General features: G+C 35.3%; 1 protein-coding gene across 1 annotated transcript in view; it reads left to right on the top strand.

Moving 5' to 3' along the window:
- LOC148938514 (uncharacterized) overlaps positions 1-19,110 on the top strand; it is a gene marked incomplete at its 5' end in the record, with an annotated part of 63,503 nt that extends 44,393 nt beyond the window's left edge. Inside the window, 2 exons of the mRNA XM_089107736.1 lie at positions 9,059-9,328; positions 19,102-19,110. Of these exons, the coding sequence (XP_088963862.1) occupies positions 9,059-9,328; positions 19,102-19,110 (279 nt within the window). The remainder of the gene's footprint in view (positions 1-9,058; positions 9,329-19,101) is intronic.
- Positions 19,111-26,499: the final 7,389 nt, after the last annotated feature.

Raw genomic sequence — 26,499 nt, forward strand, 5'->3', positions numbered from 1 at the left:
TCTTTTTTACAGGTTTCCGAAAATGATTTTCGTTGGATTGGCCAATTATTGAACGATTTCTTTGGCGAAGAAATGGACAGGGTGGACCAATTTTTGAAAGATTTCCTTGGTGAAGGAGAGACTACCCTGCAAATGGACACATATATATGTATCCATTTACATCCATGCAAATGGATGAAATCATATATGTTTCAAGGGAAAATAAATTTTATTCTTTTTTACAAGTTTCCGAAAATGATTTTGGTTGGATTGGCCAATTATTGAACGATCTCTTTGGCGAAGAACCAACGCAAATGGACAGGGCTGACCAATTTCTGAAAGATTTCCTTGGTGAAGGAGCGACTACCCTGAAAATGGACCCCCCCATAAGTACAATTATTTAAGACTCATAACAAAATTTCAAAAGAGAGTAAAACCTTATTCAATGCTATTGTGAAGAGGTTTGTCCTCAAAAATAGAGATACAGATTTTTTTTTGGATTAATAAATGGATACTCCTGGAAGAGGGGAAGGGTCTCTTCTTGTCCTATTAAATAGAGCTATAGGTTTTTTAGGCTAATACGTGGATAGTTCTTGGAGGGGGTTGCTTCTTAAAAATAGAGCTATAGGCTATGTTTTCAGCTTAATAAGTCGATAGTGCCGGGAGTGGGAAGTTGTTTCCCCTGGCCCTAAAAAATAGAGCTATCGGTTTTGTTTTCGGGCTAATAAGTGGATAATTCTCGGAGGGGCTTTGACCCTCAAAAAGTTGCAAACTAATTATATATTCCTTTACTTAAAGGTTAAAATTGTAACTTTTTCAAAGTGAAAATAAGTTGTTATTATTTTTTAGGCTCAGCTCGCGACATTATCACCACCACCAGTGCAAAGGACCTACAACAATGGCATGAAGACTCTTGTCCTGTCATTTCCACCAGTATTCTGTGACAGTCTCTATGTCAGTAAGGGCACCAAGGAAAATGAACAGGCGGGGTAAATTTATTTTGTGAGGGGGTGAACCCAGATAGTTTAGGTTCCCCAACTTTGATCTAGATGCATTTGTAGCAAATCCCGGCATTGACGCCGAATTTTTAGATCTTGTGCTTGAGCAAGTTCCACCCAGCAACGTTGAGAGGCTACTAGACGATTAGGAGGGAGTAGGACAATGTGGAAGCGGCTCACCCCCTATATTGCTTGATTTTTATCTGTGTAATTCCGCTTTTTGCAATGTTTATATCCTTAGGGCTGAATTTGGCGACCCATTCAACACCCTTAAAGCTGGTAGTATCTATTCGGATCCAATAAACATATTGCACTCATATGTAGGCAAGATTCGAGCCCTTCTTTAAAGACAAATTAGGGAGGCAGGGAGGGGGGAAGAATAGCAGTAAAGCATCCTCCGCACGATTTTTTATTTATTTAAATGAAAAGTCTGGGTGAAGTGTACCCGCATTATATGCAAATGGAAATACAAAAACTTCATTCAGATTCACATAATTTAGAGGATGTCTTTTTCACAGTGGGAGGGTAGCATTTTAAATGAAATAGATATTTATAATGAAAAATAGAGTGGTTAAGTGGTTTTATTTATTGAAATTTAAGATGTAAATGTAACCAAATTTAAAAATGGATTTGTTTTAAGAGGTGGTAGGGGAAGGGGGTTGTAAATTATAATGCAGATTTGAGGGGTTGTAAATGTGTACAACACTTTTTTTTTCAATACGGTCCTAGAGTGCTTCAAGTATGCGATCCTTGTCGTAGGCCATAAACCCCTACAAAATGGCATCAGTAAGACACTTTTGGACAATTTGGCGGTTAATGGAGGTGGGGAGGGGGCACAGTTTTCTAAATTAGATTTTAACTTTTTAAAGGGGCAATATCCTTTTACACTTAAAGCAATATATATTTTTGACAGGACTAATGAACATTTAAAGATTGGTGTTTCAATTTTGCAGTACGATACAGAATTTGAAGAGGGGGACTACTAGGATGCGAATACACGATTATGCACTACTATTTTCATTTTTTGATTTCGTGGATATAATTGCAGTGAATTCTCAGCATTTATATAAACAATCCTCGATTGAATGACTACATAGTAGAAAATATCCTTTCCTACATGTATAATATTGGTTTTAGTGCCCTAAGAATAAATTGTTTTAAGAATGTTTGTGAATTTGTTTATTAATAAAATATATATGTACAATAATTGTCTTCGTATTTTAGATTTATTTTTCCACGTGTAGGTGGTCATCGACAAAGATAAGAAGCGGTATCTCATTCAACTTGGTCAGATCTTGTTTGGGCTTCAACTTGTTCTGATCTTGGCATGCAAATTCAGGGTCGCATTTTCTACAATATAATGAAACTTCACTTTTACTATATCTCTTGGTAAAGTCAATGATACTATTCTGGTTCATATTATAAAATTCACATGTTTCAATTTAATTATTTGAAGTAATGTCACACACGACATCCCCATATGAAGAATCAATTTCTGTAACAGCCACAGAGAATTCAGTAGGTTTATAATCATAATAGCCATTGTCTTCACAGCAATGCCGTAAAAACCAGACTTTCTTATTATTCCAGCAATTGAAGCATAGACCTGGTTGTTCCTCCCAAAACAATTTAAAACCAAGGCAATACCAGTCTCCTAAAAATAAACTGAAATCACGTTTAGCATTTTTTCCAATCATGACAAGGTAAGTATTTTCTCATTGATCACATTTATTATAGTGACAATTGGAGCTTAGCAAACTTCTAGTTTGAGAGTCACAAACATCTCCCAAGCAGGAATTACTGTCTTTAATTTGCACTGTATATCCTCTATGCAATTTACATGGATTACGTAATCTACACTTTTCGTCATATTCATCCATAATAGTGCAGCTCTCCCAGAGCATCCAGTTACACAATGAATACAAACATAGTGGACATGTGTAGAGCATTTTATACTGTTGACTGTCTCACTTCCAAAAAGAAACTGACTTGCGAACGATAAAAGGAATGTTCTTTTTATTTCTAGAGAAATTGGAAGAGTAATCGAGTGAAGTCACAAAACCTGTTTGGTCGAAATTTTTCGACTTCTTTGTTGTTGCAACTCATTAAAAAAATGACTGTATTAAAAGAATTTCGAGATAGTGTTGAAAAGCAAATCCACAATACAATTTTGTTTTGTTTCGATTAGTATGTCAATAAATTTAGTAAATGCATTTTGTCCGCGACGTATAAGTCACATACAATAATCCAAAGATGGAGACGTGTCTTTCATTGTATCGTTAAGCATACTTTGCGAGAATATTTTCCTTTGCACTGATAACTCTTCAAAAGGATAATTTAGATTCAAACATTTTTCCAAAGTCAAAAGATTCCGCATGATTGTTTCCTCAAATCCATCCATTTTTTAATCCTGACACTCTCACCGGTGATTATAGACTAACAAAGCCAAAGAATGAAGATTATTTCTATCTCGAGTACTCTCTCGTTGCCTATTGGTTCCCTATAGAGATGACCGGTAACCATCTAAAATATCAAACAAGAAAAACATTTTCAATTTCGAAACAGTTTTATTTTCAAAAATCGAATAGTAATGATGTCACTCCTTTTTCACATTCCAAAAAGAAACTGACTTGCGAACGATAAAAGGAATGTTCTTTTTATTTCTAGAGAAATTGGAAGAGTAATCGAGTGAAATCACAAAACCTGTTTGGTTGAAATTTTTCGACTTCTTTGTTGTTGCAACTCAATAAAAAAAATGACTGTATTAAAAGAATTTCTAGATAGTGTTGAAAAGAAAATCCACAATACCATTTTGTTTTGTTCCGATTAGTATGTCAATAAATTTAGTAAATGCATTGTGTCCGCAACGTATAATTCGCACACAATAACCCAAAGATGGAGACGTGTCTTTCATTGTATCGTTAAGTATACTTTGCGAGAATATTTTCCTTTGCACTGATAATTCTTGAAAAGGATAATTTAGATTCAAACATTTTTCCAAAGTCAAAAGATTCCGCATGATTTTTTTCTCAAATCCATCTATCTTTTAATCCTGACACTCTCACTGGTGATTATAGACTAACAAAGCCAAAGAATGAAGATTATTTCTATCTCGAGTACTCTCTCGTTGCCTATTGGTTCCCTATAGAGATGACCGGTAACCATCTAAAGTATCAAACAAGAAAAATATTTTCAATTTTGAAACATTTTTATTTTAAAAAATTGAATAGTAATGATGTCACTCCTTTTTCACATACTGAATCAAATCGTTGCCTTCAATATATTCCACAGATGATATTAATCCATCTTGTAGTATCTATATATGCATTATATTCACTTTTGCTGCAAAACATAATTGTTCTTCCAACTTGAATTTGCTCAATGGTATCAAATATCTAGCAAACCTCTCATTCCATTCAAGGGTTACCCGAAAACCCCTTGTAATTTCAACTGCAACATTGGGTACTCTTGATTTCATTTCACCGCTGCTAGCACCTTCAACTTCCAACAAAGTATAGGTATCCATTACTAAAAAATACGCTAAGAACAAAAATCAATATTCATGATGTTGACACTCTGAACTCTTTTCCAATACTGAGGTAAGTACACCAAATATTGCGTAAGCTCTAACAAAACAAGTGTCGTGGATACGCAAAATTACGTCATCCTCAATAAAGTTGCTTAGGTAAACAATAACATCTCCTATAGTATTACGTAACATTCAGGTTTACATAATAGATCAATGACCAATAATACATGATGGTTGCTAGGGTCTGCTAGGATCTGGTTGCTAGGGCTTAGCTGGAACTTGAACCCCTCCACAACTTTTCTTATGTAATCTCTTGTTTCATTATAATAATCCTGATAAACTTCGCGAAAAAATTTGGCTGCATTTTTTTTCTTTTTCGTTTTGAATGACAAAAATAAGTATAGACTCATCGGTCTGGGAAATCTCCTCCAATTGCCTAACCTTTGTACCCCTGCCCGTATCTCAATATCAATAGATTGTTTCCTGTAGCTCCTTAAATATTTAATATAAATTAATTTCTATTTTAAACTTACCCCCCCCCTCCTTCGAAATACATGTATGTGTATATGCCTGATTAAACTTCCCACATAAACCTGCTCCGCAAATAGGTAATTAACGAATAATTTTTGCTACATAATTGCCCATAATTAGAGATAGTATTTCCAATTTCGTTGTCCAATCATGGGTAGCACTAGTGTTTTTTTAACTATTGTATCGTTTAATTTCTTCCGTTTCTTCTTACTGTCATGTCTTCACGTTATTTAACTGTTATCCAAGGTTTTTCAACAATATGAATGTTATGCTTGATGAGGATTCCAATGCAAACTGTATGATCTAAGGAAATCGTAGACGTAAAATTTGATTACTTCGCCATATGGTGCATGCTGAAAAACCATTTTTGGCGTAAACTTTATATACCTTGGCCGTGCAAAAGTTTTAAATTTTTTATAATTGCATTCATTGGCGCCCATAAGCTGGATTTTAGGGGGGGGCTTAGCTAGTCAAATCGACAATTCTAATGCTGTATAATAGAAACCTCACAACAAAAATATAAAATATAAGGCAGCATCATTCAACCAGGGGAGGGGGGATGGAGCCTCCCTCTGCCCCCTCTCTCTTCCATATGAGCGCCCATGATTGCATTAGCAACAAAAAATTCTTTAATATCTATAAATAATAGATCCTTTGAACATAACAATTTGGCTGAATTTGCCCGATTTACCATCTCGCTCCCAAATTTGAATCTTTTTGGGCGAGGCTTTAGCTTGGATTTTATGTAGTGTGTCTTTTGCAACTTTTCCTTGAAAGGTGTTTCATCTACTGCATGGGTTCTTCAGTGCCGTTGTAATTAGTATAGGTCTCTGAGAACGCTTGAAGTTGTGGTTTGGCTTTGTTGAATTTGTCATTATCTCTTTGGCCATCTTCTCTGTCGACAAAACGCAAAGATATTAGTATCTAAAGGGTTTATTTCACATTTAAAATTTGTATATGATGCAAATCCAAATAGATTCATTATTACTACTGCTATTACTACTACTATTACTGAATATTTACTGCAGCACGAAGCCGCCTGAGGCCAATACAGCTGTTCACACTTGTTCTCCATCCCAATCTATTTAAAGCTTCCCTCTTTACCCTCTTTTGACCCTAGAGGGACTGTGGAAAAGGATGATCTTTGGCAATCTGTCATCCTTCATCGTCAAAGCGTGTCCTAGGCATACCAACCATTACAGCCATCGAACCAATCCAGCCCTTAAAATTGGATAGAATCGTTTGTTTTCTATAGCTTACTGTTCGAAATACTGTCGGTTAAACGGGTACCCAAAACGCATGTGTAGGGAATTGTTTTTTCAACTGTGAAAGAACGCCTTAGGCCTTGGCTATTCTACTTTTAACATCCTCAGTGCATCCACCATCTTTACTCATAATATTACCCACGGAAAGGGAAGATGTCCAGTTGATCAATGTTTTCTTAACGCAATATTATCATGTCAACTTTATTTATTCCTAGTCCAGGCGCCTTAGTGTCCTTATCATTAATTTTCAAACTTATTTTTACACCATGAACTCTTAAAAACCCTCAAACATCATTTATGTTCCTAAAATATTTAACTAGGACACACAAATCATCTGCATAACCTTAGTATAGGAGAGTTTTATCTTTTCAATCGATTCCATGTTTTCCCATATCTCCTTCCTATTTATGATTCATAGACGCTAAAGTAAAACCTTCCTTCATTTCATTTTAATTTTGATTTGTCTTCTATACACAGTTTTGTTGTGCAACGTTATTGTTTGCAATTTAATGTGATTCTTTATTTGCTTCTTATCGTCCAACATTACCTTAGGCATTCTCCCGTGCCTTTGTTTTAGCTATTTGGATTAATTCATCACCTTATATAATTTCGCATGGCATCTTTGACGTCTTTCACTCCTTCCTGCTTATCCTTCACACACACTAAAATAACACGTTCCTTCATTACATTAGAATTTTTATGTGTCTTCTAACCGCAAGTTTCGCTGTGCCACATTTTCTTTTACAATTTAATGTGATTCTCGCTGTCGCTTTTTCCATACTTTTTGGTTTAACTGCTCAGAATCATTCGCCATCTTTTGTAATTTTGCTTGCCTCATAGATACAAAAAATGATGATATAATGATGAGTAGGCTGCTCTTTAAATGCATATAAATGTGACATCATTTATGCGATTTTTTTTCAAAAACTAAGGCCCTAAACGAATTTTCCCTAAGTCACGACCTATCTACGTCATTTTTTCAGGTCAAAAATCTTGTTTGACAGATTCGAACATGTTTTATTTGCAAGTTCCTTTCAATCGGAGATAGGAGCGGAGGAAGGAGCTTATGGCAGAGTGGAGACTCCAAACTATCTGACAACCTTTATGCGCAGCATATCCTCGTCACGGCTCTAATGGAAATACCGTATACATGCTGCTCTCACTCTCCATGCCATAGAAAACACACAATATCTATCATTCCTAAAAGGTTATTAGTAGAACCCGAAAGGAAAACATCATATAAATGAAGCCGTGAATGAAGGCGTGAATCCAGGCTGTGCGAAAGTTTCTGTAGTTTTACACCCTTTAAACGAAATTTATAGAGAATCTAATTTTTTTTTAAGTACCACCATTCACGGCCTTTATTATCCAGTGTTCACAATAGTGGTCGAAGTTAATTTTTTTTTTCTTTTTTTTAGTCTCGCTGCAGATAATTTTCGAAAATAAAATTGCCCTGCAATTTTTAATAGTCACTAAATCCCAGAAGCCTAAATTGCAGGTTATTTTAGTGTTTAAATATCCTTGTTTACAATCATAATATGTATGAATACAATATTTTGAATACGTTTGAATATCTAGCTGTCTAGCTGTCAGGATAATTTTTCTTTTGACGCCCTATAAATCCCTACATAAAAATACTAAATGAAGAACCGTATATGTGTGTAGTATGAAGACTGCACAACGAAATAGCAACGAAAGTGATAGTACATTAAGTAGGCCTAGTATATGTGTTACAAATTGTCAACTATATTGGTAACCAGAAAAGAAAAGGTTTATTACATTTTCATCAATTTGGCCCTTATAAAATTGTTTCGGTGTTTATCAATCAGAATATTTTACTTGTTCATCTTATTTCTTTTCTTTTTTTGATGCTTGTTAAAGAATTTTTTTTTAAGCTAAACCACTATAAGCAAAAATCATAACTGACTTCATTTTTGAACGACTTATTGTTATAGCTTCTTTAAACCTGCACTTGAGCACTGACAGCAACTGAACTGGATACAGATATACTTGACAATGACAGTAGAAAGGGCCAAGGACTGCCGACTGTTGCATATCCATTAATTTGGTTTCCACTGAAACATAAGGGGAAAATGGATTAGTACTTGAAAAATTTGTATCAGGCAACCTCTTGCTATAAATAGATTTCGTAGGTTGTTCAAGCGTTTTAATTGAAAACAGTTTTGACTAATCCGATGAGAATGTTTAAGATAGACACACTCATTCCAAAGCCTTTGTGACCCCATTGAATATGTTGGTCTTTTTGTTCTTCCTTTAAGTTCAGCTTGGGACATCGTGGTTCTTGTGCAAGTCTTGTTTTTGAAAATTTTTGCAAAATGTAGGTAAGGTTTTCATAATATTTTAAACCGCTGACACTGGTGGAACCCGAAGTATTAGCTAGAATTTTGTCAAAAACGTATTCTAAAAGATGAAACTTCGCTTTTTTTAATTAAAAGTTTGACATTTAGTAATATAAATTGTCAATTTTTGGGGCTTAATTCTGTTTTATATATCTATATTTTTCCATTTTCTTCATTTTCATGAAGAACAGAAAGTACAATAATTGAATGTTTTCTTCACTCTGCCCAACACGTTGTACATTTTTGAATCATTGAAGGTACGACGTCAATATCATTTCTGAAACTTTCACCAAAATTGGATCTTCTTCCTTCATAGATCTTAACTGCTCTTTCTCACAAAGTATAATGCGGCCAACGCCTGGTTCACTTTTATAAATTTGTACGATTTCATTTTAGCTACGGCGTTGTCGTCGAAAAGCAATGGAAAAACACATATATTTCAACATTTGGGCATATGCTTTTAATGCTGTGCTTGGCGTGAATTCGACATTAGACTGTTCTAACATACCCCCTGCAGATGGTTTTACAGCAGATTCTACCGAGGATGATTTAGAAGTTGAAAGTTGGAATGATGCTTCTGACCTTGACGCTGAAGATATGACTGAAGACCCTGATGAAACCACGGAAAATGATACTGAATTTTACGTCGAAGCAGATTTAGAACAGGTCTTTTCTTCTTTTATTTATTCTGAGTCCTTATTAGTGTCTGAGATTATTCTGTGTCTTAAATTATTTTTTCTTTTATTTTTTCTGTCTTAGATTATGCCAAAAGTAGATATGTGAACACTCAGCTTAATCCAACGCTATTGCTTCTTGATAAAACAAACTATGAAAAAAAAAAAAGCATCGTGACATTTTTTGTTGTGAAACTAAAAAATTTTACACTCTCATTTATTACACAGTGTATGATGAGTGATGATTTTTTATGTTGATTTCAAACGTGTGAAAAATTTGAAGTTTAGCGTAACCCTTCAGAAGTTCTTAATCTAGGAAGATTTTCATAATCTAAAAAACTGTGAAACCCACCCCAACGAAATAATTTGGTCTAGCTTAGACATAGAATTTCCTTGGATATTTTTACGCATTGCAGCAATCTTTGGTCAGATTTGCCAAAAGAAATGATATAAAAATTCATGCAACTTGTTGATTTTGTTTTTTTGGCTTCAACACCGTATTTGTCAACCCCTCAAAAATTTAACTGGTGTGTCCCAAGCCGAATTTTGCCTTAAAAAAGAAACAGTAAAAATAACGTTATTTCTTCTATTTCTAAGAACCAGCCACTTGTTACTTTTAAAATCCACCATGTATGCAAGCTAATCCTCCATTACTTTGCTCTAAAACATAAACTCGAACCTAGTCTACGTTGTGAGTTCAAAAATTGTAGCATGCCCAAGTAACATTATGCTGCTTTGCCTGTAAAAATAAGACCTTTAATTTGTTTCCGATGTATGTAAAAATGAAAGAATTTGACAGTAGTGATCTATATAAAGGTGCTACGGGGGATTGCATAATACGGACAAACACTCTATATCATGGACCTATAAAGCGAGCAAACACGGTATATTATTGGACCTATAATGCGACCAAACAGGTTTCTGTGTCAACACCCATTTTCTGGGCCAATCAGAGAGAACGAATACAGAGGGTACTTAATATACGGTAACTTGATTATCATAGCTATAGCAATCAGATTTAATACATGCCAGACGGGTTTCTGAGGTCAACAGCCAAGCTTTCGGCTATTAGCATTCAACGGAAGGTTTAATTATTGCATACGGTATTATATACCAAAAACTTGTATCATTTGTGTAAAACTAATTCAATTTGCGAAAAAAGGTATTCCATTGGCATAACTCTGCTCTGAATGATCTTAATTGGTGATTAAAGAATAGGGGTGAAACAGAGCTCGAGATTTATTTTAATCAGATTGTATGAAAGTGGTAAAAAAGGGTTAAAATGCTTACCAGTTAAGGTAAGCCCGAAGGAGGTGCTAACTCTTACGCAATTTAATATAAATTTGGAATAGCATCATTGATATCAATCTAAAGAAACGATTACTGTTGATAAGGTGATCATGGCACTTGACTTAGCTGTAATTCTTGGCTGTGTCCTGTATAATACACAACTACAATATGAGCAGTGTTGCCAATATAACATGCGGTTTAGGATTGGGATATGCTAAGAAGTTCAAACTAATAAAGATGTAGATGCCAAGAAAAGAATTTTAATAGAGAAATTCAGAACAATCCTTAGAAATCTTTAGAAATCAACTTGTGAGATGATTATGGCTTTGAACCATCAAGGACATTAACCACCAACGACCCTAAACACCAAGGACCTCAACGTCCAAGGGCCTCCTCCCAACCTCCGGGGCCCCAACCTCCAAGGGGCCCCCTCCCCCCATTTTTCTTATACTTTTTTTGAAGTTTTTTTTAACATTTTTTATAATTTGTTTTAATATATTTTTTCAATTTTTTTTACATGTCAGAATGACATGAAACATACTTAAAACATAAAAAACTCACATTTAATATTTTCTAAAGTTAAAATGAGAATGATATAGAAATGTTAGTCGGGACTTTTACTATTAGAAAAATATTGTTTGTAGTAGCACTTTTTTTGGACTGAGTTTTTTTGAACAGAAATTATTCAACTTGTTTTCTTCTTGTTTTTACTTAACATACTCAAATTTCTCTAAGAAGTAACGGGCATTTTCTTAACAGTAACAAATTTCTTCTAATAGCACAATGCTTCCTGTCAAAGATAACACATTTCTCATTGAAATAACAATGTTTTGACTATGAGAACTAGTTATCAGTTAGAAGTAACAAGTTTTCTGTCAATGATACCATATTTTTCTCACAAGTAACAATTTTTTTGTTATGATAACAAGTTTTTTGTCAGAAGTAGCAAGTTTTCCTTATCACTAGCCAATTTTCTTCATCGAAGTAACAACTTGTTCCTTAATACTAATAAACTTTTACTTAACACACTTAAATTTCCCCTAGAAGTAACAGTTTTTTTCTTAGCAGTAACAAGTTTCTTTCTAATAGCACCAAGTTTGCCATCAAATATAACTAATTTCTCTTAAAAGTGACAAATTTTGTCAATGATAACATCTTTTCTGTTAGAAATAGAAGGTTATCTATCACAGATACCAAATTTTTGATAGAAGTAAGAATTTTTTCATATATTATAACAAGTTTTCTGTCAGAAGTAGCAAGTTGTACTCAACACTAACAAATTTTCTCATCGGAGTAATAACTTTTTCTTTAATACTAACAAACGTTTACTTAACACACTCAAATTTCTCTTGGAAGTAATAGGTATTTTCTTAACAGTAACTATTTTCTTCTAACAACACCAAGTTTTCCGTAAAAGATAACAAATTTCTCATAGAAGTAACAATTTTTCGTCACTAATAACAAGTTATCTGTTAGAAGTAACAAGTTTTCTTTCAATGATACCATATTTTTCTTACAAGTAACAATTTTTTCGTTATGATAACAAGTTTTCTGTCAGAAGTAGCAAGTTCTTCTTATCATTAATCAATTTTCTCCATCGAAGTAACATCTTATTCCTTAATACTAATAAACTTCTACTTAACAAACTTAAATTTCCCTTAGAAGTAATAGTTTTCTTTTGCTTTTTTTCTTAGCAGTAACAAATTTCTTCTAATAGCACCAAGTTTTCCATCAAAGATAACAAATTTCTCTTAAAAGTGACAATTTTTAATGATAACAACTTTTCTGTTAAAAGTAGAAGGTTTTATCTCAAAGATACCAAATTTTTATAGAAGTAACAATTTTTTTCATTTATGATAACAGGTTTTCTGTCAGAAGTAGCAAATTTTCCTGAACACTAACAAATTTTCTCATCGGAGTAACAACTTTTTCCTTAGTAGTAACGAACATTTACCTAACACACTCAAATTTCTCTTGGAAGTAATGGTATTTTCTTAACAGTAGCAAGTTTCTTCTAATAACACCAAGTTTTCCATCAAAGATAACAAATTTGTCATAGAAGCAACAACTTTTCGTCACTTATACCAAGTTATGTGTTAGAAGTAACAAGTTTTCTGTCAATGATACCATATTTTTCTTACAAGTAACAATTTTGTCGTTATGATAACAAGTTTTCTGTCAGAAGTAACAAGTTTTCCTTATGACTAACAAATTTTCTCTTCAAAGAATAAACATTTTCCATTAATACTAACAAACTTTTATTTAACAAACTCAAATTTATCTTGGAATTGATAGTTGTTTTCTTAACAGTAGCAAATTTTTTCTAATGGTACCTATTTTTTCGTCATAGAAGTAACAATTTTTCGTTTATGATAACAAGTTTTCTGTCAGAAGTAGCAGGTTTTCCTTAACACTAACAAATTCTATCAGAGTGAATAAATTCTTTATCAATGTCTTTTGACAGATGCATTTGATAAAACCGACCAAATCTAACCATCAGAGTGTATAAATTTTTTCTATCAACTTCTTTCGTCGGATACGTCAGATAACATTCACGAAATCTAAGTGTCAGATTAAATGAATTCTTTATCATCGTACTTTGTCAGATATGTTTGATAAAATTGAGAAAATCTAAGAATCAGAGTGAATAAATTCTTTATTACCATCCTTTTTCGGATAGGTCGGGATAAAATTGATAAAATCTAAGTATCAGAGCAAATAGATTCTTTATCAACATCCTTTGTCGGAAATTTCAGTTAACATTATCAAAACCTAAGTGTCAGAGTGATTAGATTCTGTATCAACATCTATTGTCAGATACATGGGATAAAATTGGGATAACATTGATAAAATCTGACTATCAGAGTGAATAAACTTTTTCTATCAACTTCTTTCGTCGGATATATCAGATAACATTAAAGAATTCTAAGTATCAGATTGAATGAATTCTCTATCATCGAACTTTTTCAGATATGCCTGATAAAATTGAGAAAATCTACTTTCTCACAACTCAATTTTTTTTTAAACAATGAAAAACTTTAGCGTAAAGAGCGAGGCGTTGAGGAGGGGACAGCCCCTTTCATATACGGAATAATTTCTGTTCGTTTTAAGTTTTAATGTCGCTCCTTACTTTCAGTTAAAAAAACTTGTTTTGTTTATTTAATCTAATGAAAATCAAAGTTGCAGAATGGTTAAGTCTATTACCAGGCGAAGAATTCTTATTCAATCCTATTGGTGAATTTTCTTGCCTTTATTTCTGACTGTTTTTTTTATTCAGTATTTATTCTGCTCTTGTTTGGTTCATTTTGGAAGGTTAGATTTTTTTTTTTTTTTTTTTTTTTTTTTTTTTTTTTTTTAGCACTGAGGACGACTTAGCGGAGGTCCGCCATTTCCCCAAACACATCCAATCAAAATTTTCAGATAGCCATTTTTTTCAAGTTCTGGAAATTATTTCTTTGAGCAGGATACTACCCCCACAGTCTTTAGGAAAAGGGTTATAAGTTATGCTCTGGGGGCATATAAGGTTTTTTATTGAAAGCTCTGTAGTAGAAACTTGAAAAAGGGCTCATTCGATAGGAAATTTCAAAGGGCTAGTGCCATTTTTATCAGTCGACAGTGATTGGAGGGCAACTAACCCCCCTTTCACGATCACTGTTTCCCCAAACATATACAATCAAAATTTTGAGATAGACGTTTTGTTCAACGTAGTTGAAGGTTCTGGAAATTAGGTCTTTGAGGATGACAACCACCCCAAGCCCCTCAGGGCAAGGGTTGTAAGTTATGCTCTAGGGGATATAAGGTTTTTATAGAACGCGTTCTCGTAGAAACTTTACAAAGGAACCTCATTCGATTGGATATTGAAAGGGATAGTGCCCTTTTAATAGTTGAAAATGATTGTACGGAGTTGAAAATGATTTGAAATGATTGTTCAACATAGTTTAAAGGTCCGGAAATTGTGTCTTTGAGGATGAAACTCCCCCCACAGCCCTCAGGGCAAGGTTTGTACGTTATGCCCTGGGAGCATATCAGGTTCTTATAGAAAGCGTTGTCCTAAGACTTCAGAAAGGGCTCACTCGATTGGAAATTAAAAGGGCTAGTGCCCTTTTTAATAGTTGAAAGTAGTTGGAGGGCAACTAAACCCCCTCTCACGACCACCATTTCCCCAAACACAAGCAATCAAAATTTTGAGATATTCATTTTGTTCAACGTAGTTAAAAGTTCTGGAAATTAGGTCTCTTAGGATAATAACCCCCTCAGAGCCCTCAGGACAAGTGTTTTAAGTTGTACTCTGGGGACATATAAGGTTTTTATAGAAAGTGTTGTTGTAAAAACTTCAAAAAAAGCACACTTGATTGGAAATTGAAAGGGCTAGTGCCCTTTTCAATAGTCGAAAGTGACTGGAGAGCAACTAACAACCCTCTCACGCCCACTATTTCCCCAAACATATCCAATTAAAAATTTGAGATAGGCATTTTCTTCAACGTAGTTGAAAGTTCTGGAAATTATGATTTTGAGGATGGCAAACCCCCACAAACCCCCCAGGGCAAGAGTTTTAAGCTATGCCCTGGGGGCATATAAAGTTTTTATAGAAGGTATTTTTGTACACTTCAAAAAGGGCTCTTTCGATTCGAAATTGAAAGGGCTAGTGCCCTTTTTAATAGTAAAAAGTGATTGAAGGGCCACTAACCCCCCTCTCACACCCACCATTTCCTTAAACACATCCAATCAAAATTTTGAGATAGCCATTCTGTTCAACATAGTTGAAAGTTCTGGAAATTAAGTTTTTGAGGATGACAACCCCTCCACCCACATCCTTAAAGTCAATGGTTTTAAGGTATGCCCTAGGGGCATATAAGGTTTCTTATAGAAAATTTTGTCGTAGAAACTTCAAAAAGGCTCATCCAATTGGAAATTGAAGGGACTAGTGCCATTTTTAATAGTCGAAAGTGAATGGAGGGCAACTAGCCCCCTTCTCAAGCTCATCATTTCCCCAAACACATCCAATCAAAAGTTTGAGATAACGATTTTTTCAACGTAGTTGAAAGTTCTGGATATTATGTGTTTGAGAATATATAACCCCCCCCCCCACACCCCACAGGAAAAAAGTGATAATTTATGCCCTGGGGCATAGAGAGTCATAGAAACTTCGAAAACTTCAAAACTTCGAAGAGCTAGTGCCCTTTTTAATGGTCAAAATTGATTTTAGGAAAACTAACACCCCTCCCAGGCCCACCATTTCCCCAAAAAAAAACAATAATAATTTTGAGACAGCCATTTTGTTCAACATAGTTTAAAAGTCCAGAAATTATGTCTTTGAGGATGACACTCCCCCCAAAGCCCTGTTCGCAAGGGTTGTAAGTTATGCCCTGGGGGCATATAAGGTTTTTTATAGAAAGCTTTGTCGTAGAAACTTCAAAAAGAGCTCATTCGGTTGGAAATTCAAAGGGCTAGTGCCCTTTTTAATATTTGACAGTGATTGGAGGGCAACTAACGCCCCTCTTACGCCCACCATTTCCCTAAACACATTCAATAAAAATTTTGAGATGGACATTTTTTTCAACGTAGTTTAAATTTCTGGAAAATAGGTCTTTGCCACCGTTGTCGTAGAAGCTTCAAATAGGACTCATTCAATTGGGAATTGAGAGGGCTAGTGCCCTTATTAGTAGTTGAAAGCGATCGGAGGGCGAATGTCCCTCCGCCCATACCCATCATTTCCCAAAACACTTCCGATTGACATTTTGATATAGGAATTTTATTTAACATATTTGAAGGGTCTGGATATTATTTTTTTGACTATGAAAACCCCCCACAGCCCTCAGGGTTAAGGTTGTAAGTCATGCCCTGGGGGCATATAATGTCATATAGAAAGTGTTATCGTAAAAACTTTAAAAAGGGCTCTTTCGACTTGAAATTGAGAGGGCTATTGCCGTTTTTAATAGTCGAAATTAATCAGAGGAATTCATCCCTTAATCCCCCCACGCCCATCATTTCCCCTAAGATTTCCGATCAATATTTTGATATGGCTATTTTGTTCAACGTAGTTGAAAGGTCAGGAAATTATGTATTTGACGATGACAACCCTCCCCCCCATAGCCCTCAGGACAAGGGTCATAAGTTATGCCTTTGGGGTATTTATCGTTTTTATAGAAAGTTTTGTTGTAGAAGCTTCAAAAAGGATTCATTCGATTGGAAATTGAGAGGACTAGTGCCTTTTTTATTAGTCGAAAGTGATCAGAGGGCAAATGTCTCCCTCCACACCTGTCATTTCCCCAAACACTTCCAATCAAAATTTTGATATACCCATTTGGTTAAGCCTATCAGAAAGGTCGGGAGATTATGTCTTTGAGGATAAGAAAATCCCCCCAGCCCTCGGGGCAAGGGTTGTAAGTTATGCCCTGGGGACATATAGGTTTCTTATGGAGAGTTTTGTCATATAAACTTCAAAGGGGGCTCATTGAATTTGGTAATCAGGTGCTCTAGTGCTCTTTTTGAGAGTCAAAGGGATCAGAGGGCAGCTACCCACTCCCCCCTACACGCACTTCATATTGTCCCGAAATGTGACTAATAGAAATTTTGAGATAGCCATTCTATTCAAAATAGTCTAAATATCATATAACAAGGCTTTTGAGGTTGAAACAAACCCCAGAGATTAGGGGCAAGGGTTTTAAGTTGTGCCCAGGGGGTATTAAAGATTTTAATGGAAGGGATGGTTTCTTAGCTTCAGAAGAGGCTCAGTCTTTCTCCCTGAAAAAGACTATGTCAATATAAAATGAAAAGAAATTAATCAAAAAAAACTATTTACACAAAATAGGTCTTTCAAAAAAAAGTAAAGAACTCCATTAAACAAAAAATTAACAAAAATAGAATCAAATAATCTACCAAGCATACAACTACCACAAATCAGCATCAAGAATAAATGAAACCCAAAACGAACAGAAATTAAAATAAGTCAAACTCAAAACGAGCAGAAATTAGTTTGAGTAAGGTTTTAAACCCTATGCATTCTAAAAGCCGGAATATGATTCTTACTGTAATGAAAAAATTATTTTAAATGTTTTCATTTTTATAACTTTAAGAAATCAAAAACTAATTAAGATTTTAAGGAATAAATATCAGCATATGTATATTAAACAGACAATGCACATTTTGTTTAATAAAGTACAAATTATATTCTGGCTTTTAGAAAGCATAGGGTTTAGAACCCTACTCAAATTAATTTCTGCTCGTTTTGAGTTTGACTTAGTTTAATTTCTGTTTGTTTTGGGTTTCATTTATTTATTGATACTGATTTTTGGTAGTTGTATGCTTGGTAGATTATTTGATTGTATTTTTGTTCATTTTAGTTTCATGGAGTTCTTTATTTATTTTTTTTTTTTTAAACTTACTTTGTCTAAAAAGTTTTTTTGAATAATCCATTAAAAGGGTATTTATTTTCATTTGATAATCTGCATAATCCATAATACAATTGTGTTTCCTTTGTCTCCTCTTGTAATTACTGTGTTTTTATCTCTTTTCAAGTTTCGGAGGATTTTAATTTCTTCCTTTGATTGAGTTGAAAACGACAATGATGGCTTATAATCAAGAATACTCTTTACGATTTTTCCTCTGAGTTTTCTGGATTTTCAACCTTACCATGAGAGCTATAAATAGCGGACTCCATACCTGTAATAATTTCTTATGTATTTACATGTGCCTACACGAGCATTCCCCTCGTTTACGAGGGGAACGTTTACATGAACGCAAAATTTCAATAGATAAGTTCCTGAGATTTGAAAAAAAAGACCACTTTGATTCTACTTTGACCCTCCATATCTTTGAAAATCCCAAACATTTAGTTCTTTTTGAGGCGAAAACTTTTGTATCAAACAGTTCGTGGTAACGAACTGTAAGTAAGGAGCGACCCGGCTCAATGGTAACCGAAACTCTAGAAAACGGGTTTTTGATACCAATAGATATATGAAAAGAATCAGATTTCAATGTTGATTTCAAATATATAACTTTCATCAAGTTTAGTGCTACCCATCAAAAGTTAAACGCCTGAGAAAATTTGGCTGATTTTCAAAAAAGGGGGAAAAGACCCCCTAAAAGTTATAGAACCTTAATGAAAATCACACCATCATATTCAGCGTATCAGAGAACCCTACTGTAGAGGTTTCAAGCTCCTATCTACAAAAATGTGGAATTTTACATTTTTTGCCAGAAGAAAGATCACGGATGCGTGTTTATTTGTTTGTTTGTTTGTTGTTTTTTTTTCCCCAGGGGTAATCATATCGACCCAGTGGTCCTAGAATATCGTGAGGGGGCTCATTGGAACAGAAATTAAAAGTTCTAGTGCCCTTTTTAAGTGACCAAAAAAAATGGAGGGTAACTAGGCCCCCTCTCACGGTTATTTTTTTCCTAAAGTCACCCGATCAAAATTTTGAGATAGCAATTTTGTTCAGCATGATCGAAAATATGATAACTATGTCTTTTAAGGTGACTTGACCTCCCGAAGTTCCCAGAGGAATGGCTAATATTTATGAACTTTACCCAATGTTAACATATAGTATTGGTTATTAGTAAGTATGAAGATGTTTTCAGGAGGTTTTTTTTTCTGGTAGTGGGAGGGAAGGGTGGGTCGGGGGTTATGCTGGAGGATCTGTTCATGAAGGAATTTTCATGGGGGAAGTTTCCGTGGAGGATGTTTCTTTGGGGTAAGGGACATTTTTATGAAGGGGGCGCCGGATTTCAAAGCATTATTTAAAAAACGATCAGAAATTAAATAAAAAAATTCAAGTTTTTTCAACTGAAATGTAAGAAGGAATATTAGAACTTAAAACGAACAGAAATTATAACGTAAGTGAGGGGGTTCTCCCCCAAGTCAATACCTCGCTCTTTACGCTACAGTTTTTTTTAGTGCTTTCAAAAGAGCTATCTATTCTAATTAAACGGCCTTTGTGATTCAGGGGTTTGTGAATCAAAACTTTTTTTTTAACTTTTAACGTAAAGAGCGTGGTATTGACTAAGGGGAGAACCCCCTCATATACGTAATAACATATACGTAACAAAAGAAAAACAATAAAAAAACAAGCGATACGGCTCAATAGTAGTCGAAACTTTTAAAAACGGAATTTTGATGTCAATAAATGTATTAAAAGAATGTGTTTATAATGCTGATTCTAAATATATAAATTTTATTAAGTTTAGTATTACTCATCAAAGGCTACGAACCTGAGAAAATTTACTCGATTTTTTAAAGAGGGGGGAAATATCCCCTACAAGTTAAAGAATTTTAATGAAAATCACACCGTCAGATTCAGCGTATCAGAAAACCCTATTACATAGGTTTCAAGCTCATATATGCAAAAATCTGCAACTTTGTATTTTTTGCCAGAAGAAAAATATACGAATATAGAAGTTAGTTACGTAAGTTAATTTGTAAAGACATCCATTTAGCAAAAGAAAAGTAAAATTTTTATGCAAATAAAAGCTGCATTAAATAAAAAACGATCAGAAATTAAATTAAAAAAAAAACAAGTTTTTTAAACTGAAAGTAAGGAGCGACATTAAAACTTAAAACGAACAAAAATTATTCCGTATATGAAAGGGGCTGTCCCCTCCTCAACGCCTCGCTCTTTACGCTAAAGTTTGACTCTGTCTCACAACTTTATTTTTTAAAACAATAAAAAACTTTAGCGTAAAGAGCGAGGCGTTGAGGAGGGACAGCCCTTTCATATACGGAATAATTTCTGTTCGTTTTAAGTTTAATGTCGCTCCTTACTTTCAGTTTAAAAAACTTGTTGTTTTTTTTTTAATCAACTGTAAACGGCCTACCGCAATCTTTTAAAGAGGTATTTAAGATTAAAAAAATATATAAACAGGAACTTCGATATAGACAGGGACAAAGGAATTATTTCCTTAAGCCTAATTTATAACAGCTGTATTTAAAAAGACTCAATCAATATTTTCACCCAGTCTAGTTTAAGACAACCTGTCCTCATATCTAATGAAAATCGAAGTTGCAGAATGGTTAAGTCTATTACCAGGCAAAGAATTCTTATTCAATCCTATTGGTGAATTTTCTTGCCTTTATTTCTGACTGTTTTTTTTTTTATTCAGTATTTATTGTGTTCTTATTTGGTTCATTTCGAAAGGCTAGATTTTTTTTTTTTTTTTTTTTTTTTTTTTTTTTTTTTAGCACTGAGGACGACTTAGCGGAGGTCCTTTTCGAAATATTTGTTTGTTCTTCGTCTTCATAATTTGCCACTGGCTGAGAAAATCCTCGTTTTTTCACCTATTTGATTTGATTTTTCATTTATTATATCCTTTCCTCTTTTGGTTTCATATGACTTGTATAAAGGATACAATAAACTTCAATCTGTAATTGAATCAGCCCTCTCTGAAATTTTAACGAATATCAATTCTACATTAAGTGGCCAAGGATAAACAAAAATTCTTAGAAGGCATACGGTTCTTTACTCAGGAAAGCGAAGCCCTTGATCACCCATATAAAATATAAAAATTCATTTGTGTATAAGAGTTTAATTTTTCAAAGCTATTGGTAAAATCTTTCCAGCATCCAAAGTTTATGTATGACCACTTTTTTCTAAGAGAGAAAAAAGCTAAAAACTAACATTTTTTAATTTGAAACATTAAAAATGTATCCTTCAAAAATTGCAAAACTCTAGCAATTGTCAGCAAAAGAAAGCACTGGTTAAAATCTTGACCTTGAAAGAGAAATTTTATTAGAAGCATGTTTATCTTCAGAAGCGAGAATTATATACTTGTGCGAATTATTCTATCTTTTAATTCGTTTCCGACAAATTTATGGTAAGAAAAGTTGTCTTCATGCAAGTTATTACACAATAATCATAACCAATAATCGAACACGTTGACGAAGGTTCACAATTATCGGCAAAGTGTTTATGTGACAATCATTTGATGGCACAGGTAGGGTCAAAAGTAGTGATCTATATAAAGGCGCTACGGGGGATTGCATAATACGGACAAACACTCTATATTATGGACCTATAAAGCGAGCAAACACGGTATATTATTGGACCTATAATACGACCAAACAGGTTTCTGTGTCAACACCCATTTTCTGGGCCAATCAGAGAGAGAGCGGATACAGAGGGTACTTAATATACGGTACAGTTTTACTAATGATGACGGTCACTGTATATGTGACCGAAATATCTGGTATTTTTTGTGAATTTTCTGTACACTGTCTATTGAAAAGGATTTTATCCCTATTTTGAACTTTTATTTTATCGTCATGGAAAGGCAGTGTGGTCTCCGAAATAATCTATACAGAACACAGCCAAAAAGTACTTACTTACTTGTACTTGTAGCAGGAGTCAAGTATCTCCACTCTCCCTGGCGTCCAGTAGCTTCGTCATTGTAGTAAGCCAAGAGTCTCGGTCGTTTGCGATTTGCTCAATCAAATCGAGCCAGGACTTTTCCCATCTTTGTCCATACTTCTTGAAGCCACCGATTGGGTCTAGGTCAGCCTTGATACAGGCAAGCCACGTTTTCTTTTGTCCCCCATTTCGCTTTTTCCATCCCGAAAGAGGTGTATATCTGAGGGCTTTTTTGACAAAGGCGTGGTGTGGGCGGCGAAGTGTATGGCCGAACCATCGGAGTCTTCTTTGTTTAATTATAGTTGCCAAATGAGAACGCTGATAGCAGATTTTGCGGAGTTCGACATTGCTGACACGATCACGGAGTTTAGTGCCAATGATTCTCCTTAAACATGAATTGTCAAATACGTTGAGGGCTTGAATGTCGGATGCTTTTATAGTCCATGTCTGACCGCCGTATAGTAAGAGAAACCGAACAAGGGCCTGGTAAATCCTTATTCTTGTGTCCAGACGAAAATTTTGCTGGTTGCATAGAGAGAGTGATTTAGCTGGGTAAAGACTCCGGCTGCTAAAGTGATTTTTGACTCTAATTCTGATGTACAACTTCCTATTGGGTCTACCAGAGAGCCTAGGATCTTTAAATTCATGTATCTCGTCTATGGGCGACTGTTCTAGTAAAATTGGGGGGTCTTGAGATGATATACCGGACGCCATGACTTTTGTCTTCAGGGAGCTTATTCTCAGGCCGACCAGAGAGGATTCTTCAGCCAACTTCGATAGCATAGATTGGGCTTCTGGACGATATTCAGCTAACAAGCAAATATCGTCGGCGTATTCCAGATTGGTGATCACAACATTGGGACTTACTTCAACGTCTGAAAAAATCGTCATTGCTCTGGTCATAATCTAGTCGATCACGAAATTAAATAAGACGGGAGACAATATACATCCCTGTCGGACACCAAAATCAATTTGGAACATCTAGGAGAGTTCTCCACCGATTTGAGTTTGGGCTCGTGTATGCTGGTAGTATGCTTGGATAAGCCTGACTATCTTTCCTGGTACTCCATCCTCTGTCATGGCTTTCCTTATTCCATCCCTTAGAACCGAATCAAAAGCTGTAATAAAATCTATGAATTGAGACACTGTTGGTTTCTGGTGTTTTTCCCTGTGTTCAAGGGTTTGTATTAAAAGGAATAGTTGGTCAATTGTTCCCATGCCTGGGCGGAATCCCGCTTGATTGGGCCTTGTCTTTACGCTGCGCTGGATACAAAAATGATTATGTAACACTATGGCATATACTTTTGCAGCAATGCAGATGAAACAGATCCCGCGATAATTACTGAATTTGGTCTTTAGCCCTTTTTGAAGACTGGAAGGATGATAGAGCCTGCCCAATTCTGTGGAACCATCTCTTCTTCCGATATACGACAAGTTAGTTTATGAATCCTGCTGACGAGTGCTGCCCCTCCATACTTGTAAAGTTCAGCCGGAAGGACATTAGGACCAGGGGCTTTACTGCTTTTAAGGCAATTGATTGCTTGTTGAACTTCATTTTACGTGGGGATAGCCACATTCACGTCATTCTAAATACTGCTGGGAGAGTTTGGTTCCTGCAGGCCATTAGGGCTACGACTTGGATTATGGCAGCATTGATTATCATCTATTGCTGTGGAGAGTTGGTGCTGGTTAAGTAGTTTGTCAAAGTGCTTCTTCCAGCGATTTATTATTTCGGTATTATTCGAGAGTGACTTGTCGTTTTCCTCTTCGACAGATGTACTAGTAGGCTTATTTGATTTACTCCTGATTGATTTTAGGAGCTGATACATCTTCCTGGTGTCAGATCTAGAGGCAGCGACTTCCATGTCCTCAGCGATTTTTCTCCCAATACTGGCTCTTATCATTCTTAGCCGACTGGTGGTATTCTCTTCTCAAGGGTTTGAAAAACTCCGATTTTCTGTCCGATATCTGTTGCTTTTGTTCAGTCAACTGAATTGTGCGTTTTGACATCCATTTTTTGGATAGTATTTTACGGTTTCTTATCGTAGCTTCTGCAGCCTTGTGGATTGTATTGCGTATGGTCAAACACTTTTCATCCAAACTTTGAGTTTGCTCGTCGTTCGCTTGCACTTGGAGAGCTTTAAAGCGGTTAGACAACTCTAAGCACAATGCCTGTCGTATGTTAGGATCATCGAAGCGATTGGTATCAAATCTTCGTGGAGGTTTCCTCTTGGGGCGTGCTGCAAGTCGTAACTTTAGATCTAACTTGACTAGAAGATGATCCGATCCATGCTTCTAGCCGGAATCTGCTCCAATATACAACCTACTATTCGTTCCCATTGATTCCCAACAGCAGGATATGAGGATGTAATCAATCTGGCTGTTTGCTCTACCATCTCTTGAGTGCCATGTGGCTCTGTGGCTGGGCTTGTGTTTGAATAAGGTATTTGTAATGACCAAATCATTCGTCATGGCAAAGTGAAGAAGTCTTGATCCCCTGCTACATATAGCTCCAAGACCGAAGTTGCCAATGGCAGACTCAGCATAGGATACTTTTCTCCCAATTCTGGCGTTAAAGTCGCCTCCAATAAAGATGAGGTCTCGTTTTGGGACTTTCTTAAGCGTACAATCTAGAACTTGGTAAAAAAGTCTGCTTCGCTCTCCGGCGCGTCTCTGGTTGGTGCGTCTCTTTCTCGGAGAAGGCACTGATGAAACCTTCAACGCAATGATTGCCGGGGATGCCGTAGTATGGGTTGGACTCTTTGTATTGACTTGCATTTGGACGTTGCGTGGAGATATATTTAACCAAGCAGGTCTCCACTTCCTAATGGCACCCTCTGCGGTTTGGCCTAGCAAGAATTGGGATAGGCAATTCCGGCCGTTTCCACCTGACTACCAGGATGAGGAAACCGGAGTAGGATTTCTCCTATGTTTAACTAGGGACGGAAGAATAGACTAACCTGATGGGGAGACCACATCTCCCAAACCATCAGGACCATCCAGACTTTTTTTAAACCCAACCTAGTTCACAAGAGCTTTTAGTTATGGAAGCCAAGAAGTTCAGCCAAGTTAAGTCCCATGATCACCTTGTCAACAGTAATCGTTTCCGTAGATTGATACCAATGATGTTATTGTAAATTTATATTAAATTGTGTAAGGGTTAGCACCCCCTTCGGACTTACCTTAATTGGAAAGCACTTTAACCCTTTTTTACCACTTTCTTACAATACAATTAAAATAAATATCGAGCTCTGTTTCACCCCTATTCTTCAATCACCAATTAAGATCATTCAGAGCAGAGTGATGCCAATGGAATACCTTTTTTCGCAAATTGAATTAGTTTTACGCAAATGATACAAGTTCTCAGTAGCATTCAACAAGTATTAGGATCATTCAGAGCAGAGTTATGCCAATGGAGTACCTTTTTCACAAATTGAGTTAGTTTTACGCAAATAATACAATTTTTTGGTATATAATACCGTATGCAATTATTCAACCTTTTGTTGAATACTAATAGCCGAAAGCTCGGCTGTTAACCAGCTATGCTGTTAACCTCAGAAACCCGTCTGGCATGTATTAAATCTGATTGCTATAGCTATGATAATCAAGTTACCGTATATTAAGTACCCTCTGTATCCGCTCTCTCTGATTGGCCCAGAAAATGGGTGTTGACACAGAAACCTGTTTGGTCACATTATAGGTCCAATAATATACCGTGTTTGCTCGCTTTATAGGTCCATAATATAGAGTGTTTGTCCGTATTATGCAATCCTCCGTAGCGCCTTTATATAGATCACTACTTTTGACCCTACCTGTGCCATCAAATGATTGTCATATAAACACTTTGCCGATAATTGTGAACTTTCGTCCACGTGTTCGATTATTAGTTATGATTATTGTGTAATAACTTGCGTGAAGACAACTTTTCTTACCATAAATTTGTCGGAAACGAATTAAAAGATAGAATAATTCGCACAAGTATATAATTCTCGCTTCTGAAGATAAACATGCTTCTAATAAAATTTCTCCTTCAAGTTCAAGATTGTAACCAGTGCTTTCTTTTGCTGACAATTGCTAGAGTTTTGCAATTTTTGAAGGATACATTTTTAATGTTTCAAATTAAAAAATGTTAGTTTTGAGTTTTTTTTTTCTCTTAGAAAAAAGTGGTCATACATAACCTTTGGATGCTGGAAAAATTTTACTAATAGCTTTGAAAAATTGAACTCTTAAACAGAAATGAACTTTTATATTTTATATGGGTGATCAAAGGCTTCGCTCGTCTGAGTAAAGAACCGTATGCCTTCTAAGAATTTTTTTTATCCTTGGCCACTTAATGTAGAATTGATATTCGTTAAAATTTCAGAGATGGCTGATTCAATTACAGATTGAAGTTTATTGTATGCTTTATACAAGTCGTATGAAACCAAAAGAGGAAAGGATATAATAAATCGTCCTCAGTGCTAAAAAAACAAAAAAAAAAACAAACAAACAAAATCTAACCTTTCGAAATGAACCAAACAAGAGCAGAATA

This window comes from Artemia sp. Qi Xiang Cuo, unplaced genomic scaffold, assembly GCF_049724085.1.
Source record: "Artemia sp. Qi Xiang Cuo unplaced genomic scaffold, ASM4972408v1 HiC_scaffold_3193, whole genome shotgun sequence".
NCBI classification, from domain to species: Eukaryota; Metazoa; Arthropoda; class Branchiopoda; order Anostraca; family Artemiidae; genus Artemia; species Artemia sp. Qi Xiang Cuo.